Source organism: Haplochromis burtoni, unplaced genomic scaffold (assembly GCF_018398535.1).
Source record: "Haplochromis burtoni strain Fernald_Lab_line unplaced genomic scaffold, NCSU_Asbu1 Contig_7, whole genome shotgun sequence".
In the NCBI taxonomy this organism is placed as follows: domain Eukaryota; kingdom Metazoa; phylum Chordata; class Actinopteri; order Cichliformes; family Cichlidae; genus Haplochromis; species Haplochromis burtoni.
This window is the reverse complement of record NW_024582368.1, coordinates 3,380,654-3,401,385: the sequence shown is the minus strand read 5'-3', so window position 1 is coordinate 3,401,385 and position 20,732 is coordinate 3,380,654. Positions and strand designations below refer to the sequence as shown.

At 39.8% G+C, this 20,732-nt stretch overlaps 1 protein-coding gene across 1 annotated transcript in view; it reads left to right on the top strand.

Moving 5' to 3' along the window:
- The first annotated feature begins 389 nt into the window (after positions 1–389).
- Positions 390–20,732, top strand: part of neurl1ab (neuralized E3 ubiquitin protein ligase 1Ab) — a 34,870-nt gene continuing 14,527 nt past the window's right edge. Inside the window, exons 1-3 of the mRNA XM_005914141.3 lie at positions 390–689; positions 6,365–6,606; positions 8,891–9,212. Coding sequence (XP_005914203.1) covers positions 656–689; positions 6,365–6,606; positions 8,891–9,212 — 598 coding nt within the window. The 5' untranslated portion in view covers positions 390–655. The remainder of the gene's footprint in view (positions 690–6,364; positions 6,607–8,890; positions 9,213–20,732) is intronic.

The window sequence follows — 20,732 nt, the reverse complement described above, 5'->3', positions numbered from 1 at the left end:
AGATGAAAAGATAGTAGGGACAGCACACATGGTGGGCAACAAGTGGGGTGGAAAACTGAGCGCCACGTGCTTGATATACTGTGGTGCACCAGCAACAGCCACTACACGAACTGTGGAACACGAGGACACAGCATGATTATGAAAATGATTAGAAATTTTACAGTTTAATAAAAAGTATTAAAAAACGAAAACAAAACAAGCTCTTTGTTGGATGAGTGATTCCTCGCAGTGGTACAATGTGAACAGAACACTGTACTGGAGATAACTGTGCTTTAAGTGTCTATATAATCTGGGAATATAATAACTATTTCTTGCTAGTTAACGCTCTTGAAGTCTGCTCTGGTGACTACAGCGTCAATAGTCCTGTGAAGCTCCACCTCCACTACCACCTTTTATGTTAATTTCCGCGCGGACTGAAGTGAGCCACTGCGTGCTGGATCTGTTAGTTGCTGTGAGCTGCTGCTTGATGTCGATGAATCTTTGGATAGACACAACCTGACGCTGAATCACTGTCGGGACTCTTTTTTCCCCCCTGTGCGTGTGTGAACAGTGTCGTGTCCATATAATGTCGCTGCTGAGGACGCGAGGCTGAATGTGAATACTGTGGATCCAGGTCGCAGTTAGAGGGAGAGGTGAACGCACCTTGCATCCAGCCATGGGAGGTCAGATCACCAGGAATACCTTTTACGGTAAGGGCATCTGGCGTCACCGGACAGGAGAGCGTGTGCCGATTGTTTATTATGCGCCACAACTGTAATATTATAAGAGGAGACTATATAAACGAGTTGTAGGCTTGGCTTGTGCAGCTTCAAGCCAGTGTGCATGAAAACTGTAGGCGTCCTGGGAGCCTAAAATAAAGGAGAAGTGAAATTACAGCCGCTTTGGCCAAGTTTAAGCATCATTTGTAAGTCACGACTGGTTTAGGATTAAAGACACTGGTGTTTTTTAAGTGTGAAAATCCTCTGCGACATATTAACCGACTTCCAGCAAAAGAAACCAAACAGGACAAACTGAACTGAGCTGGTTAGAGGATTAAATAGCCTTCAACTTTTTTTTTTTTTACCCACCTGCTTGTTATTTTTATTTATTTATTTATCTCTGCCTTTAGTTGATGCCTAACACTTTTAGAGTCTCCTGCCTCTTTTTAATGAACCTGCGTGTCTGAAATTATAATAGTGAGCAGGTACAGGGTATCTTGTTTCCTCTGCTTTTTGCTTGTATTCTGTTTCACTTTTTAGGTGTACGTTCAGTGGTAAAAGTCATATAGAACCCCGTTTAGTTTTGAATGATTATTGGGAGTCTGACACTGATATAAGTACACACAACATGCATTTAGTAAAATTTCTTAAACCTGTTATTAAACTATGCTGAGCACTAAATGAATTTAAGATGACTGTGGTCTTTTGTTTTTTTAAGCGTTTAACTCGTTAGTGCTGTTTTATTAAGATTAAGCATTTAAATTTAAAGTTGGCACAGTAAAAGTTCATGTATCAGGCATTAGGGTAGAGCTGAAGCAATACTTTGAATCAATTATTCAGTCTCCAGAAACATAATGCTTTTGGATATGTGATTGTTTCAGTTAATTCCCAAGTAAACCAAGTAGAAAGTTCTCTGGCTCTGGCCTCTCACATGTGATGGTTTGCAGATTTTCTGTGGCTTACTCATTTTAAATTTAATAACCTTGAGTATGAACTGATGGTTGACGGGCAGGGAATTTTGATGAGTTTACGCTCTTTTCTGTCATTTTATGGAAGAACATGAAGTAACTAATAAAGAAATATAACCATCAGGTAAATTGAATTATAAGAATCTCATTAATAGCGTCTTGTTGGGGGCCTAACTGATGCAGTTCTAGTGTTACACTATGTCTTTTGTGGGATGTAGTGTTTTGATTAGCTTTCAGTTGCTTTACATCAGCAAAGATTTGCCAGATGATTGAATGCTCTGTGGTTTTTGGTTCCTAGTTATTGTAAACAGTCCACATACAGTAAATGCCACAAGTCTGTGTGGCCTTATTTGATAGAAACCTGGCATTCTCTTGTATTTCTGATAATTTGTGACCATTATATTTCAGTGAACTCAAGTCAGATTAACTAAATTGGATAGAAATAATTTTATACCAGCACAAATGATCTTCCACTGTCTCTGGCTATAAATGTTTTAGGACAGCAACAGTTTTTGGGTTCATTTTTCTGTTCAGGTGGTACAATGAAGGTGATAACTTATATAGAGTTTACAGTCTTCCTTTTCACTTTTTATTCAGGTCTCCAACGCTGTCTATCAGCACCAACCTGCCCATCCTATTTTTCTAACTTTTACGTTCCATATCCATATTATAATTTTTTTGGTTTCATCTCTCTTCCATATTGGTATTATCTTGCTTTAGTTTACAATTGCAGTTTGGTACTTTTTGATATACCAAGTGCTTTCTAGCACACCCAGATGAACCAGTTCATGTGATCCCTTTTCCAGTTTCAGTTGTAGGGTCCACTGGTGTGACACAATACAGGTGCAGACAGGGGCACAGCTAGAAGTTCTTGGCTGTCAGCCATGTGTTCAGTCGGGGCCCTAAAAATGTAAACCTTAATAATCCCTGTCGTGTTGCAGGGCCCACCTCCAGCTTAAGGGCTCATGAATCATTCAACCTTCACTCTTCCCCGTTTGGTAAACCTTCATGACGACTCTGGCATGCATTGTTCTTACTTAAAAATTCTTGAGTTCGATGAACGGTTTTGGACTGTTGCTGAGAAAATAAAAACAAGACATTTCAAGGTATCACCTTGAGCTGTGAAATTGTTTGACATGTTTTCATAATTTTCTAGAGCAAACAACTAATCCAGCCCAAAGTTTACATCATGTTACAGTCCAGTATACATCTTTAACACTGTGCATGTATACCTGTTAGCTCATGACAAATAAAATAGGCTTTCCTTTAGGTTTTTTAAATAAAGCAGTTTAAAAACAATGAATTGATCTAACATTGGAAACAAAACCCACTTAAACAGATTCAAGTGATGGTCCTGTCAAACCTGAACTAGGCGCAGCCCTTTTACAGAGGCCTCATACAAAGCATCTTCTCTGGTAAGACGTTTAAAAACTTTTAAATCACAAATGTTTATCTCTTATTGAAACAACGCCAGCTATGACATATGTGGAAAAAGCTAAATGTGCCCTGGAGCTCTTTAGAATGCATTTGAGGGGCCACCATGCCTTGATACTAACGTCACACCACATTAGGGCCTCTGCTGAGGCGTCTTAGTAAGACCAAGCCTCAGGATAAAACACAGAGGAGCGTAGGAGGCCAGGTGACACTGGCCAGGGCCACTCATTGTCTCTGCACTGTTTGTCTTTTCCAATTAATGACAGCAGAGGCAGTCACATTGTGTGCGGTGGTGCATTAAGTAACATTATCCTTAAGTTGCTCATCTGACGTTTGTCATGGCACCTCTCTTTTATCGTGGCAGGGCTCTGGTCGGTGGTTACCCTGACGTCACCGTCGGGTTGCATGACTTTTTAAACACACTTCAGCAACCATTGTATCATCAGTACTTTTGGCTCTAATCAGTTGTCATCTACAGTAAATCAAATGTGGTATTTTTATTTATCCTTTTATTTACTTTTTTGACTTTCATAGTTTATATAGTCCTTTGAAAGTTGTAAACCCCTGACAGGATGTCTGGGTTGTGGAAATAAACCTTCAGCTGATTTAAAAAAAAAAAAAAAAAGAAAGTCTGTAGAATTCAATTTCACAGCAGCAGAAATGGTAGTAATATAGCAAAAATGAAAGAATATATTGGATTCTCTGGTTAGATGGTGGAGGATAAGAGACGCCACGGTCTGCAGGGCCAGTGAGGTGAGGTGTTGCTTCTGTTTTCAACCCTAACAGGAAATATTCTATTCTATTCTCAAGCCTGGTCTTTGATGGAGTACAATGCAGTGCTGTTTTGTTTTCCCCAAGACATCACGTCTGACACGACGTCATGGATGCAATATGGTTGAAGGGTTTGTTATGACTTCATTTAAGACCACTGTTGTGCACAGAGCACAATTAAGCATTGTTCAGCATTGACAAGAGCATGCAAAAAGCTTACTAAATACACTGTGCTGAGTACAGAACACTTGGCAGAGGCTCTCTGATTGTGATTTGAAGGGCAGGACTGGACAGAAATATGTGACAACGATTCCCATTTGACAGCATTTGTAATTATTTTTCAGGGTTGACTATGACAAGTTTTTTTTTTTTTTAAATATAAATCATGTCTTCATCTACTGCTCAAATCTCTGTCTCTGCCCTAAAATTAGAACGCTGTGATGTTCTATTAAACCTGGCCTCAGAAGTCACATGGCGACTCGTTTCCAATCCTGGCAGTCCTAACTGATTTGTCTCTGTGGTGCATTATATACCTCTTGACCTTCCAAGGTCAATTAAAGGAGAGCAAAAATAGCTGTCTTTCAGCAGTGGCTCACATTCTCCTCTTGCAGACAAACACAAGCTGCTCATACACAGTCTTCCAAGTTTAGGTGCGAAAATGCAACCAGTTCCCGAGGATGAAGAAGCGTTAATGAGGCTTAAATTATTTATTTTGTTCACACTTCGTGCTTGATGGTATTTTAAAACCCTGAAATGCTGCTGTAGATGAGGTCGGCGTTTTATGGAATAAAATCTGTATCAAACCGCGTCGTGAGATAAAAGTTATTTGTGTTATCAGTAGAATAAAAAGTTGTGTTTTGAGTGAGCCAAAGTTTGTGAGAAAACACCTCCTCCATTAAAACCACAGTGACCTTGGTGTGGTCCTTTTGAAGAGGAATGTAGGAAATGAGAATGGGGAGAGTGGATCCAAATGAGAGGGAGTCCGTGTGAATCATGATTATGAAGGCTTTGAGATCGGACGTTTGGAAAAAAAAAAGCTGGTTCTCTTTTATGAGTTACTGTAAGTGGGACAAGTTGTTCACATTTTCACATGGGAAAAAATCGAGAAACCCGGGTGCATGGTGTGACTCACTGTGTACCTGTGGAGTTTTTTTTTTTTTACCACTTCCTCTGACTTACAAATCACAATAAATGCCTCACATTTTGCACCACTGATTTTGTAGCGTCGCATGTACGTGACTTTCAGACATAAAGACTTATGATAAAATTGATATATGCTCATTAAAACACGAGCCGTAACTGGAAATAACATGTTAACAGCCATTCCTCACTATTATTGGTGTAGCTTTGAATATACTGTATTCGCCAGCTGAACATACACGCATCAAGAACTCCCGTAAGATCCCAAAGGTCATTTTCTCCTTGGCTAATTGTGGTCTTATTTGTGTGTAAGTTGATCTTTTTTTTTTTTTCTTTGTCCTCCGCCTCCTTCTGCTTCCTTTACCGCTTTCTGCTGATTATCAAACAAAAAGTTTTCCACAGAAATAAAAAAAAACCCAAATGCAACACAAATCAGATGATTATCTTGAAAGATGTAGAATAACAAAAGTGAGATTTCGGTGTTACCGGAAATGACCATTTACTGAAATGAGAGTGTTTTGCACAGACTTCTCGCAGCTGCATTGTTCTCCTAAATTACGGTGCCAGGAGAGCAGGTCTGTCTTTGTGCTGTTGGGTTTGTGTTGTTGTTTTTTTTGTTTTTTTTTGTTTTGTTTTTTAAATCCAAGGACATTTAGCTTCTAATTTACAATACAGGTGCTATTACTGTGCTACCGTGAGAAGATGGAAACAGACTTATGCTTTAAATTGCTTAAATAAATGTAATTGCTTCTGTTTGTCTATCTGTCTGTCTCTTTGTTAGCAGTCTAGCATCCAAAGTTTTTAAGATTTCATTTTCAAATTTTTCGTGACGGTAGTTACCAACAAGAACTCAAGCTGATTTAGTTTTTGTGAAAATCGGGTCAAGGTCACACCAAATGTGAAAATCAGTCCAAACGTTATGTTACCCATGAACTCTACAACAATATACTAGGCCTTGGAGTACCAAAATTGGATAAGCATTTGACTTGACCGTCATTGTTGCAAGTTGACCTTGCAAAATATCATATATCATATATATGGGCATGGAAAAAGGGCATGGAGAGAGCTATACAACACGCTTTTTATTTTCTCAATACAACACTATACAACTATAGCCCTTGCCCTTTGGGGAAAGTTGGGTTCTCTGAGTGCTTTTGTTACCAAATTGGATAATTCAGGAGAATGAACCAGCCAGTGTGGTCCTGCAGTGGTACAGACAGCCTGATTCAATACTGCAGTCAAATGTAATCTAATATTTGGGTATTTTACTGTAAATTGCACCCCAAGAAAATTAACTCCCCCTCAACCCTTGACCAAAATAACCAACTCTTACGCTTCTCATTCTTCACATAGATTCCCTAAATGGACCGTTTCCAGCAGGACCTCACCGATATCACCACAAGCCCAAGCGCTGCCTTCCCATCCAGCCATGTGGAAATTTGTCCTCCTTCCCTCTGCTCTTCCACCCAAGCACCAAGGGCTCGCAGATCGTCATGGACATGTCTCAGAGAACTGTCAAGAGACAGGCCAGCTTCTGCAATGCCATCACCTTCAGCAACAGACCTATCGCTGTATATGAGCAGGTTCGACTGAAGGTAAACGATGCACTATTCGAATGCCATTTGTATTCACAGGGATAATTACTATTGGAGCCCCGGTATGCTACACACAGAAAATGACTGGGTTAAAAATTGACCTATTGCACAATGAGTCCAAAGTCCGACACCAGAACTAGAGCACAACTGGTTGTCATTTTCATAATTTCCTGTAACAAAAAAGTTACTTTACAAAACCATAGATTAGCACATCTTGTACTTTCTGATATTATTACAGTCAATTACTGGGAAGATCCAAATTGTGAGTGTGATGAAAAGTAGTCCTCTTTTATCTCTGTCCCTCTAATTCTGTTAGCATGTTTTCATTTTCTTCTCCCTGCCTGTCTGCCTCCCTTTCTTCATCCCAGCTCTTCACTCTCCTGTTTTCATTTTCTCTCTTTCCTCTCTGTGCTCTTGTGTGGGCCAAAGCGGCAGCAGCTTAGAACAAGTTTCCACTTCACCTATCAGGCCATCTATGTCTCGAATGTGAGAGAGTAGGGCAAGCACTGCCATGTGAGGAACACTGTTATCTGGCACAGTAAATGCAAAGTAAATAGTGCTTCGAAATAAGACAAAAATCGTTTGCAGGTGATAAACATACCGAGGTAACCAATCTTGAAAGTGATAAGTTGTTTTTTTAGCCCTGCTAGTGGTTTGGCACTATGATGGGAATGTTGTGCTGTCTGTTTGTTCAGACTGAAATATCTCAACTATTGGATAAATTGGCATGAAACTTACAGACATAGAAGTCCATCCGTCCATCTATTTTCTTAAGCACTCATCCAGCCAAACCAAATTAAATTCCTCAAGATAAGTAAAAATAACCTCAGTAACTCTATGTAAATGATTGATGTAGCCACATTTCAAAGCCTCGATGTTAGCTTTGCTTAGACAGGCTTCGCCATGCAGCGGGCCATATTATTTCGCAGATAGTTTCTTTCAAAATGCTCCAAGAGGCACAAACAGCACAAACATGGTTGAGAGGTCCACTTCAGTGAATTGAATTAGTGCAGGAGAGTTCAAGCAGACAACCATCGGCTACAGCTCCCTCTATGTCAGCATTGTGGACCACATGTGAGCGATAACGTTAATAAGGTTTATTTGCCCGCACAGGGAAATTCTTTTGCAATCACATTTCCATACACCAACATGGAGCAAACACATCTTTTTCAATACGTAGGGACACTTTCATTGCACCTTGAGGTTGTTTTGGCTAAACCACCTGGGCAGGCCATGTGTTGCCCATGTTTAGAAATTTGATGGCTTGAGGAATAGACAAGACATGGATGTTGCTTCTTGTTCTTCTGAAAAGTGAAGCCAAGGTGGAAGTGCCTCTGGTAGTACAAATTATTCCTGTAGTAAACAGCCTCCACTTTCCGGATGATTGTATTGGAACAAGTGCTAGTTTCAGAACAAACAGAATAAAACCTGAAGTAAATTTTGTAAATTATGAGTACACTCATGGGCCAATGACTTGCCAGTCACATGTGAGTATTGAGTAGCATGGTATCACTCACTTTCTCTGTAATGTCTTCCACGTGCTGCTGAGGCTTCACCATGAGACTTCACTAAACAATGGGTGATGTCACCGTTGTTATATCCATCTTTCAAACACATTAACAGCCATAGTGGTTAATTTAAGCCTTACCAGTTTTAATTGGTATACTGGCTTGCAATTGGTACAGTGGTGTAATCATCAGCTGTTGGCATGCTAGAAGATAAGCTGTTGGACATGATTATCATCAGTTGGACATTTTTACCATGGTGACATTCTTAAACTCAAAGCGACACTGCACAACAAGTGCATATGTGTCTGTAGACTCTAGATATTTCTGGACAATATTTTAATCTTAATGCTCTTATAGTATATGCCTTTAATGCCCAGTACATGTTTCTGCCATTCTAATGGTTCCCATAGGCCATTTGTCATGGTGCTAACATGCTCCGATCTATCAGGCAAAACATTTTGGATTGTATCCATTTTCATAAAGAAGTCACATTTCACAATAATCTAGGACTAGCTGCTCTTGGCACTGACAAAACACAGTCATACCACTTTAAAGGTAATTGCAGCTATAATTATGACTGGGTGGAGGTAAAAAATTACCCAAATGCAAGCTTTGAATGTCATGAATTAATCACAGTGCAGTGCAGGTAGTATCACTGCAACTCAGCAGAAACTATGCCGGCCCAAATTTGGCTTTATTCTTTTTAGCTCATATTGTATCTTGCATATTTATCTTAATTAAATTATCTTCATTGATTTAAAATATGTTCTCTCCAGATCACTAAAAAGCAGTGCTGCTGGAGTGGTGCTCTACGTCTTGGTTTTACATCCAAAGACCCATCAAGGATCAATCCAGACACCCTGCCCAAGTATGCCTGCCCTGACCTGGTCTCCCAAAGTGGGTTCTGGGCAAAAGCACTTCCAGAGGAGCTCTCCAATGAGGGAAACGTCATCTCGTTTTGGGTAGATAAGAAGGGTCGGGTGTTCTATCGAATCAACGACTCCAGCTCCATACTGTTCTTCAGTGGGGTACATGTCTCAGAACCCCTCTGGGCTCTCATAGACGTCTATGGCCTCACTAGGGGGGTCCAACTGCTAGGTGAGTCATGCATTCAGAGGCAGGTCTACGTTTTATTATCTCAAATATTTTATTTACTCCCAAAAACCTTTAAAACTACTCATATTCCTGCCAGTTCTAAGTTTGATTTGTGCTCTATTTACAGCTGTTGTAATGATATTGCATTAGCTCATGAGACCCATTAAGGAGGCTAAGCTGAAATGGTAAACATTATACTGTTAAACATCAGCTAGAAGTTATCTCACAGCACCTCTCTGCCTGGGTAGACACTTACAGAGTTGATAGCATTGCTGCAGACTCTTTGTGTTCTTGGTGTAATGCTTTGCCACTGGAAAAACACTCTGCATCTGCTGCTTTTTCATCAAGTGATTAAAAGGTGATGTTACATACAGCTGCACTGCTTTTCCCACACCGGCCAAATGGCTCAGTGGAAAAAGATGGTGGGAGATTAGGCAGATTGTATAGTTAGCATGGCCGTTAGTATCAAAGAAATTTCCCTGAAGGGAGAATTTCAAAATGTCTGAAATCTTTTCTTACGTTTCCGCCGTGCTGCTTAAAGGGTCATTACATCAAAGAAATGTGAAGCAAACCAGTCCGTCCCAATTATTAACAGCAGTGTTTCATCAATCTAAACCATCTCAAGTGTGTTTGGATTGGTGACTGTGTTGTATTTATGAAACACATCATAACCAAGCCAGCCTTTGAAAACAATGCAAACGGACAAATAGGAATCCTTGTGGTTGCCTCAGTACTTATTTATAACCATTTCCAAGAACCGCACTGCCTCTCCCTCTAAACAAAAGAGGCTGTCAGCACCAGTAATAAAAATAGAAGAGGCTCCCATATTGTGTAGATAATGCCATTTAACCTTATTTCTTGTGGTGTGGTTGACAGCGAGAAGCGTGCTATCTCGTGATGGGCTGTTTGGTATCCAGCGCCAGAGTGTAGCTATCTGGGGTTCACTGGCCTCATGGTGCTGACCAGCACATTGCTCTTGTTCTTTCACAAGAGCAATGTGGTGTGGTGTTCATCCCAACAGGATAGACGACAGTAGGGATGATGTCAGGTAATGAGATGTTTGGGGTGTTTTTCCAAGACAATCAAATCAGTGGAATGTCTCACTCTGTGGATCCAAGTCTGAGTTTGACTTCGTTTGACATGCAGTCAACTTGCCTTCAACCCAAACTCGGATTCATATGTTTAAATGAAAGTCCCATTGGTATAATAAGAGAATTTTTCCGTTTTACAATTACAATTAAATCTGGGGTTTTCTGGAATGTGAGATCATACTTTACGCAATCTATGCCTGTGTATAATGTGAATGAGGCCAGCAGCCATAAATCCCACAGTTTCTACTCTAGTTTTTCCATATTGATCACTTTTATCCTCACATTGATGGCTTAAAGCGAAAAGCCTCAGCCCTCAGTCAGCTAAAGGATCACTTGGCTATCAGCTTTCCTCTATAGCCTGAGAACGTCACTGCTCAAGAGCATGGTATATCTCAAAAGGCCAGTATTGTCTCAGGGGTTGGCTGCAGTTCAGCAAACACTTAGCCTGAAATATGGGCAGACACATCAAAGTCTGGTATTGCAAACTGGCATGCAATTTCCTTTAACAGAAGGCTGCTTTTTGATTCTTAATGATGCTTAAAAGCTGAGCCAAATTTCACCTGTTGTGGGCTTACACAATCTGCCCAGGTGGGAATTATAGATCGCCAGCAGTTTTTTTTTATTTTATTTTTTTTAACAGAAGACAAATTGTACGAGGAGCTGTGAATAGACTCCACGGAGTGTGGAGAAAGGCTTGGTTGGGTGACCTTGATTTGGCTTTTGAGATAAATGTGCAGGACAGTTTAAAAAAAGAAAAAGAAAAAAAGGCAGAATAAGATGCGATCAATTGTTTGATGATGATGATGATGATGATGATAATAATAATAATAATAATAATAATAATAATAATAATAATAATAATAATAATAATAATGATGATGATGATAATAATGATAATGTGCATCACTGATTAGATAATGTGCTTCAGGAGTGTTAAAGGGCTTCACCACTAAGTTTACATAGGACTACTTTAGTACAGAGGGAGTACTCCACTCCACTCAAATTTAGGACCGTTGCAAAATCGTTTCTACTCAGCCAAACAACTCACTCCAAGACATTTCAGTCAGAGGTTTCGCTGCAGGTGCCTGATGTGGCCTCAAGATGCTAATCTCCAGCACTGATGACGGCTGTTATGTTCACTTCTTCCCGAATATGAGATTTAATTTACATTATAAGCTGAGAGTCTTCATATCCAACCAATTCCTGATTCAAGTGACATCTTTGGAAGCAATTTATCAGATTTCATGCACCTCCCTCAGAGCCGCAGATGATTTCATCAAGATTTTCTCCCAAATGCATTTCCTAAGCACTGTAAACAGACTTTTATGTTTAAAAACCGAAGGCCGCATCAGAGACCGGAGCTTGATTCATTTGGAAAAATGTCAGCTTTTGGTATTTAGTTGGTATTTATTTACATTAATAGATATATGAGATTCAGCATATCAGAAGTCTGTTTTAGTCCATTTTTAAACATGTCTTCTTTGTTTCACTTTCAGCTTAAGAAAATCTATGGTATGATAACAGATTTCACTTCTCGTAACATTTTATGTCTATTCCTGTAAGCCGAACCAGTCTTGTCTTATTACCTCATTCCTCAGCTGACACGGCAGACACTGCCCTCCATTCACTTTGAGACACACATAGTGAGCTCGCTGTGATCTGATTTCATCCTTTATGTAAAGAGAATCCATGTCTTTAATATTTAATGGATTAATCATAATAATGTTCCTGCACACATCAGCATCACAACTGTTACTTCTGCACCTGAGTATTACTACCCTGTTAAAAGGTGATGGTTTGATTGTCTTTTCCTGCACAAATATTTGCTGTGATCCCTTCCAGGGTGAATATTTCTTAAAAATCTGAATTTATTCTGAACGCATGATGAAGTTTTATAATTATCCGAGTCATTTTTCAATAGATGTTTTTCATTCAGTGGCTGCAACCTCCCCTGAGGAGACGCAGTCAAAACTTTGTTGTTTTCTTTAGCCAGTGGCTTAACCGCATCAAACGCATGCTCTGCATCGTTCTCATACCTTTGTGTCCATTTGATCTTTTACAACCAAAACATGCTATATTAAGGGATTCAACCAAGCTGCTATCCATCATCACCATTTCACTTGCGCTGCCTCTTAATGCGGTCTGCTGTCAAACAGCTTAACTGCTCTCAGGTCTTATTCTGATGTTCAAGGATCTTTTCCAGTGCAGTGTTGTTTCCACTCTTATCATGGGAGTGCAGTTCAGTAGCTAGCCACCCATGCAAGAAGCCAAAGGTGATCCTGAGATCAGTGAGACTGCTTGAAAGCTGAGATGGCGTTACGTAAGAGAGGAACCTAAATTAATCTGCTGAAATCAAACTGAGCCTCAGGGGTTGTCCAGACCAACAATGCTGCCCATGCAATTTAAGAAAGATCTGTTACATCACCACACTTGTCCTACTCACACAGCTATCAATAAAGACTAAAGTGCATTGCTTGGGCTTTGTACAGAACGGACTGTGCTGTTGAGGATGCACGACACTACAATTTTAGCCCTTAGTAAGATTGACAAAAGATTTCCTCAAGTGTATAATATGTCCCAAGCAGTATAACTGGTTTTAAAGCTCAGTTTTCTCAGCTGTGTTTTCATAAAAAGGTCTCTGTTTACTATGTTTCCCCTAGCAGTATAACCAAAAGCCTGGCTTTACGTAAACCTTTTTAATACCCCCCCCCCCACTAATATGAAATCAAAAAGTGTTAGTTTTATTTTCTTACTTGCTAACTTATAGGCAACTTGTCAAGCTACAGAAACCAGGTCATAAATATCTGAAATATCTGAAAAGAAACACACAGGGAAATGGTACACCGTTTTGTGGTAAAAAATGTAATGGGGGATCCGAATGCTCCCTTTACACCTATATAGCTGCAGTCTTAGTAGAATCTGTTTGTTTATGGGACGTATCCCAAGAGACCACACGGCATCCTCGGTTTTGTACAGGTATGATGGATTTTTTCCAAGTTAGATAAGCCGACAGAGTCAAAGGCATCTTTTGATAGATGCAAGATGCTTTACTGGGGGTTTGTTTACTAGAGGTAGATGAGTCACTTAATCACTGACAGAATGGTAGTGATCCGTGAGGCCGGCATCAGCTAACATCATCTGCAACCTGTCCTCTAGTCATTAGAGAAGAATCCAAAATGACTGCCAGACTGTCAAGAGGCTGCGTACCTCTCAGGTGATTAAGAGGGAACTGTTGACATCAATCATTTCCATACACGGCATTGCGACACATTAGACTGTAGAGCTTCATGGTGGGGAAAACTCCTGCTATTTGCTTTTCATGCTTACTAGCGTCTTCAGGGACATCCCTAACATTTACACCTGATGAAACACAGAAAAGGTTCCTTTTTTTTTAAAATGCGTGCTGCATAGAATATCCGTAGTAGTTGCAAGTATCCATGCATGGCTTTGGCAGCTTCACTTAACAGTGGAGAGAATGTTTTTTAAAGTTGTCCACAATAAGGATAAATCTGTATTGTTTTAGTCATTTCTTGTGTTTTCACCTGGTAGATCATTAGACTGTGCATTATACAGAGATCTGAACTATTTTATTGTGGACTGGGAATTGTGATCACTTAAAATTAGCACAAGTCACTCTCCTACTCCATAATAAAAAGATACCCAGTTTGCACTCTCTTTTTCCTGCCAGTCCAGATTAGTTTGGAGCGCAAATCTGACAACAACTGCAATCTTCATTTGCCTTATGGCTGCTGCTACTGAAATGTTGGTTATCTTTATTATGATTGGTCTTTCGACTATTTTAATTCCTAATTGTTTCAGTCTATAAAATGAGAAATTAGACATCACTATCCTTTAAATCAGCGCCATCAAACCAGCTATTTGCCAAAAGAGCTAATATTAATAAACATAAAGAACACAAAAAAGTTAGCATTGGCTGTATGTTTAAACAATTTTTAAGCTAGTTATTTTATTATAAAGTGACTCGGAGCTGACAAGCATGCACCTCCCTGTAATCATATAATTTATCCCTACTTGAGAAATATTGAAGATTAACACTGACGGGCCTCAAGTCCAAAGCAATAAACTCCACAGCTCTCATCATCATATTTTTCCATTTTAATGATGAAAGAGGTTTCGCATCCAGCTTGTCTGGGTGCAGCTGCTGCTGTTGGCTGCCGCTGGAGCTGGTGAAGCTGTGGTTGAATTGGACCACACATACTGAAATATGCCAAGTCAAATATGGAAACATCAAGCACTAAACAGTTGTCAGAACAGTCTAACTTAGACAAGTTGGCTTACAGGGTTTAGATGATAGATGACTGCTAAATTCTTAGTCACACACACCTAAAGAATGGAGGGTGACCCTACCATAGTCCATGGAAAAATGTGTATTCCTCAAATCATTGGCAAGTGGTTGCCTCTTGTCACGCAGGCCTAGAGACCAGTTAGCAACCCCCTAGCACACTGGTCACTAAGGAACAATGTGTATTCTCCAACTGGTTAACAAGCGGTTGCTGGATGTTGCTGACAGTTGCTAGCTGAAAGTGGTTCCAAAAAGTGTGGCATTAAAAACCCTGTTGCAATTGTTTTTGTTTCCTAGCAGAATGCCACAGTTGCCTTTAGTTTGCATGGAAGATGCCAGCTTATCTGCACCTTAGTAGAAAATGTATCATGTTGCTGAATCCTACACTTTTCCAAACGAGCAACTTTTACTGTAGTTACTTTAGTTGGCAAGTGTTTGCAGACAAGTTTCATGCAAAATGCAAGCGACCAGTTCGCTAGTGACAAAAGCGATCACCAGGATGTCTTAGTGCAGCACCATCTTTGCCACCAAATTTAACTAGTGACAGCCAGCAGGCTGGAACAACGACTCTTCAGTCTGAGAATACACATTTTTGTTGCAAGGGAGTCACAGACTAGTCTCTACATCTGTGTAATTGAGGCCTAAGCTTAAAGTTTACAACAGCGTCACTGTGTCAGTTAGTTTGGAGAAGATAAACATTCAGTAAATGTAAACATTAAGGACATTAAACATAGTAGTGTCTGTTATTTTTGGCAGTGCTGTGAAAACATGGAGTGTTATCAAAACATCTCCATGTTTTCCACGGATCAACCCTGGAAGGCTATCGAGGTAGCTCTTATTATTATTATTAAAACGGTGGACCGATTACTGAGAATTTGATTATATGAAACAATATCGACAAAATAATTGAGCAATTGCCTGTGAGACTGCAACCCAGATTCTTTAAATGATCACTTTATCAAATTTTCCCCAAGGGCCGCAGAGACTCTTAGTCCCATTTCAAATTTGTCGCTGAACAGATTTACAGTATTTCATCATGTGTCCATAGCAATTCTTTATTCTTGTTATTGTGTTACTTTCATGTTACTCAAATAAAAGTGAAACAGTTTGCAGTTGCCTTTGACTCATACCTGTTTTATCAAGAGAGATAAACTGCACACGATGAAAAGCTCAGTGCTGCACAAACATGTTTGACGAAACCTGATTGTGCTGTACTTTCCTTTCTTTGTGTCTATTTTTGTCTGTGCTCGCTCCGTATGCCACATGCTTATGTTCACTTGCTACAGATCTCACCTATTGTTTCTCTTGTCAACACAGATTATGTGGCCTTTCACAAGGTTTGATTTGTGGATTAATATGTTATAAATATAGAGGCAGATCTGATAAGTGCAGTCGGAAACAAGTGCACGCAGGATTGGGTCAGTGGGGCTGATTAAAAAAAGATTCAGTATCATAAAATGATGCCCAAAGTGGTTGCTGTAATAGCATACAAGTAAAACTTTTAATTCAGTTTTTATACTGTATCCAGTCATGATGTGGTCCTACCTTTTTCAAAGGGGCTTCATAAGGGAGCAGAACTAAACTCTTTGTTAATTTTGATTGATGAAGACACGCGATAGGCCTCAGGGTTCTTATTACCCTGAAGTACTGCAAATGGATGTTGTGCTAATACATTGGGTTTCTGGTCTGCTGCTTACAGCCAAATCCTCCAAAAACAATAAACTTGAAATTCAGCATGATAATAACAATATGCAAAGTCATCTGTCAAAAGTCAGTTTGCAGCCAAAGGCAAAAGGCAGACAGTGAGAGAGGAAAGCAAAAAGAAATGCTAAATGTCTCCATATTATAAACATTCGGTAAGTTCCTTGAGGTGAATTCTTTTGGCAGAATTAGACTGAAATCATGAATCATACTTCAGCTTGTCGCGCTTTTCTTTCTGTTTTCTTCAGCAGTTGCTGTCTGTGTGATGAAAACCTGAACAAATCGAACGAAAAGTGATCCTTTTTTTTCAAGGGACTGGACATTTAAACCTGATTACAGTCGCATTATGATTTCGCAAGGCTGTGGACGCCATCCCAAGTTTTCCTGTTATGGAAATTGCTGAAGCTTAAAACTTACGTTCCGGTCAAGAGGACATTTAGGCCCATGTTAATACCTTTTTGGGTAAAACGATGCAAGGCTAGAGAGGCCTGTGCAAGATCTGAGGTAACCTTACTCATTCCTAACTAGGTACATTGTCTTTGCTTCTATGTCATAACCAGTTTGATACTGAGGCTGCTAGCTCTCGGGCAAGTGATAAATCTATCCATAATCCACCCGTCCTTTAAGTTTAAAAAGAAAAAAAAAAGAATAAATAAATCAAAATTTGTGGTCGTAAAGGTCATAAAAATAGCAGAAATTGCTATATTTAAATTATTTTTCTGTACTGCTGTATTTGAAATACAAATTATTAAACTGCTAAACATAACAGTCTCAGAGTATGTTGTAGTTGTAGTGTAACTTGATAACTTGATAGTACAGATCTTTGTACTTGAGTCACCCTTTTATTTCATAGCAGCCAAACAATTCCCATTTGCATGCATGTTTGCAGCCAACCTTGCAAAACTATTTATTAACTTAAAAAGCAGTTTTGAGATACAGTGTGGAGATGCAACGTCGGTTTGGAGAAAATAAGACTCTTGGACACAGTCGTGTCAAAAGGACAACCTTTACTCCTTCTATCTAAATTAAGAGGTCAAGTAGCAGCCAGTTCAAATGATTGATTTTGATTCACTGAATGCAAGTGTGACAAACTCCGTAAAAGCAAAACGTTTTGACAGGTTGCCGGTCTGGAGCATTCAAGTGTGTGTTCACTCTTTAGAGGATTGTTGCAGTGTGTTAAAGTCAAAGCAAATTCACCAAAGGTCAGCATGTGCAATGCTCTGAGGAATTCTAAAACCTTCAGCTCAGACTCTACAGGCCTCAGTTAGCATGTTAAATATTAAAGTTCATGCAAGTACAACCAGAAAAAGACTAATATATGAATAAGTATGGCTGAGACAGGAGGAAGCCTCTTCTCTTTAAAAAAAACAACAACATGACCTCATCTAGATGCTGTAGTTAGATGAAATGCTGTAGTGGGACCTTAAGAGTGCTGTGTATAAAGTAATGGCCGCAAATCCAGTAAACTGAAGCAACGTTGCGAAGAAGAGTTGGCCATAATTCCTCTATAATGATGTGACAGAATGATAGTCCTTAAGGAAACCGTTACTTCAGTTTATTGCAGCTAAATGTTGTTCTATGGCTTATTGAGTCATGAGGTGTATGTACTTGTGAAAACTTTCTCTTTCATATGACTGCATGTTTTGGATGCTATGTAAATAAAGAGTTTGTAGTACAGTGGCGTCAATCAGCACAAGGAAAGACCTGATAAATGACTAGCAAACAGAATCTGCAAATTCAAAGGAAGAATTGCCTTACTGTTCGTTTATTTTAGCATGCTGACTGAAAAAAAAAAAAATCTAAAGCTACCACTGAAAGCATTTGAACAGTTGCTGGTATTTGGTATAATTATAGTGAAGTGATTGGGTGCTTGCCGAGGGGCCTTGAAGAGCCTTTCAGCTTCTATAGCTGCATTCAGGAGTCAGAACAGAGACGAGCTGGTTTCACCGTCCCCAAGACACACAGTGCATGAGTGTTACGCAACATTATGGCCCATTAGCGCTTCCCATTTCTCATGACAGTTTTTGGTCGCTTATATTTCCACTCTTTTAAAGCCACTGTTAAGTGATTGCATAAATGTGTCCATTCATCTCCAAGTAGTTATTTTGTTAATGCTGCACATACACCCAGGAATGGCATGTTCAGCTTTTTGTTTTGTATTTTAATCACACATCCTCTCCTACAGGCCGGTGAGGTGTGAGTGGAGGACACAAGTGTGCAGCTCCCTATAGCACTGTATTCTCTAAGTCACTTTTGAGTGTTTTTACTTGGATTATAACTAAGTAAATTAAATCTGCCAGACAGTCAGCTACAATTAAATAAGGGGCTTGATATAAACTAAAGGGCTGTCTTTTGACCTAACATCTGCCAGAGTGTACACACTGGGATTAGAGTCCACTTATTTATGAGAGCTCTGTTTCTGGTGATCTCAGGGCTTGGAATTCACTTGATTTGTTGAACCAAAATAAATGCCGCTGGCCAGGCTATTATGCTTCAGCTGGGATTTAATCGGTGCAGATGGAATCGAACAGATTTTCAGGAAATCAAAATAGAAATCGTAATGGAGCCTGTCAGGTTTGGATCCAGGAAGCTGGACTGTACCGGGGGAAGCCTTTGGAGAGGAGGCTAATCACTTTCAGATGACCCGGTGAAGACGTGAAAGCGTGCTCTCTTTCCTGTGTGTCGATGTGTGCACAGATGTTCGCTTGATATTACTTTCACCAAAAACAATGAGATGAATCAATAATTGGAGAAATGTGTTTCAGATTGAGACACCTCATCAAGCAGTGGACGGTTGTCCAATGTGGAATTACCTAAGATGAGTAAGGCTGTGTAGAAGCACTGCATTACAGGCAGTTTCAGAAGGCTGACCTAGAGGAAACTGTGCCCTTGAAGTGCTCAGCAGCGTCTTCATCTGCTGCCATTTCTCCCTTCAGTGTGTGCCCTTTACTTTTCACTATCACAATCATAAATTCTAAAAACCAATTGCTTAACTTGGTCTCTCAACATATGTTGCTTTTGTTGCACATGGGGTCCTACCATGTATCACTGTTATAGCTTTTAGACCCTCTTGCTTCACGTACACTTTCCTTAGTGAGCTCAGTCTGGGTTTTTTTTCTTTTTTTTTTTTTCTTTCTTTGATAAGCGGAAGCCCATCCCTTTCCTTTTTGGGACAGGCGCATAACCCTCGCCAAACACCTCTCTTATGACGGATGACTTCACTCAGTCATTGCAGACAGAGCCCTGGATAGCTCTGCAATGCATGCATACTTACGGCAAATCCCCAAACGCACACACATATATGCACACGCACACAGTCGGTGCTGCTGACCTTGTATAGAGGTTGCAGCTTCATAAAAAGACCAAAATGCCTCTTAATCTTGTTCTACCAGCGCAAGGAAGAGGAAGAAATCTCCCTCGTCTATATAGTGCCACGCCACTGTCTGACTGAGAGGTGTCCATGACTAAAAGAGGCACAGCATTCCCCAAAAAAGAGAATGTACATAAAAAAACAGCTCTATTGCAATATGTGCATTTCTTGTGAGTTACACAAGATGCAGTTAGCTCTTAATATAAAGCATACTGTTTGTTTAGACTGTGTGTGAGTTTGTCTGTCTGCAGTTTGTTTGTTGTTAAACTGGCTTGTGTTTACAGTAAAACAGGATTTCGGTTTCGGTTACAGTCTCCCATTGCACATGAAATATCGTCTCCAGAAACAGGTTTTTCCAGGCAGTGTGAAGACATTTATGCCTGTGAATGTTGGGACTTGTTTGAATGTGTAACAACGCAAGAGGCAGAGGGATGTTTATCTATCTGTCGACTACTTTTTTTTTCTTTTTTTTTCCTACAGGTGTATATTTTGGCATGGTTGTGTTCTTGCTTTCTCAAAGCCAAGAAATGTCCCCATAATGTGTAGCAGGAGTTGAGCTACACTGATTACTGATGTTTTCTCACAGCTACAATGATGGTATAAAGAGCCAGAGTCAAAGCGGTCAGCCGCTGACCCTGTAGTATCAGTCTGGTATGTGTTCCTCTTTTCAAATAGTGTTTTTTTCCTTCTCCTGGGACCAAGAAGCTGGAGCTGTTAAAAGGCCTCTTAATGCTACTGGGCCAATTGCAGCCATGCACTTAATCATTTCAGTATTGTTTTTTGTCCCAGATCCAAGAAGAAAAAATCCGAATTCAGACTATTCAAAAGCTTTAAGGACATGAACTTCGAAGTAGAACATAATTACCATTATGTTTAGGACATGTTATTAAAGAAACCACTGGAGCACTGCCAGCTGTTACGACTCAAAAAATTGTTACTCTAAGCTGCAATGAATTTCTGTTGGTACCGTGCTTAATTTTCTCACATAATTCAGAAGTGTGTGTGTGTGTGTGTGTGTGTGTGTGTGTGTGTGTGTGCGTTTCTGTGTGTGTGTGTGT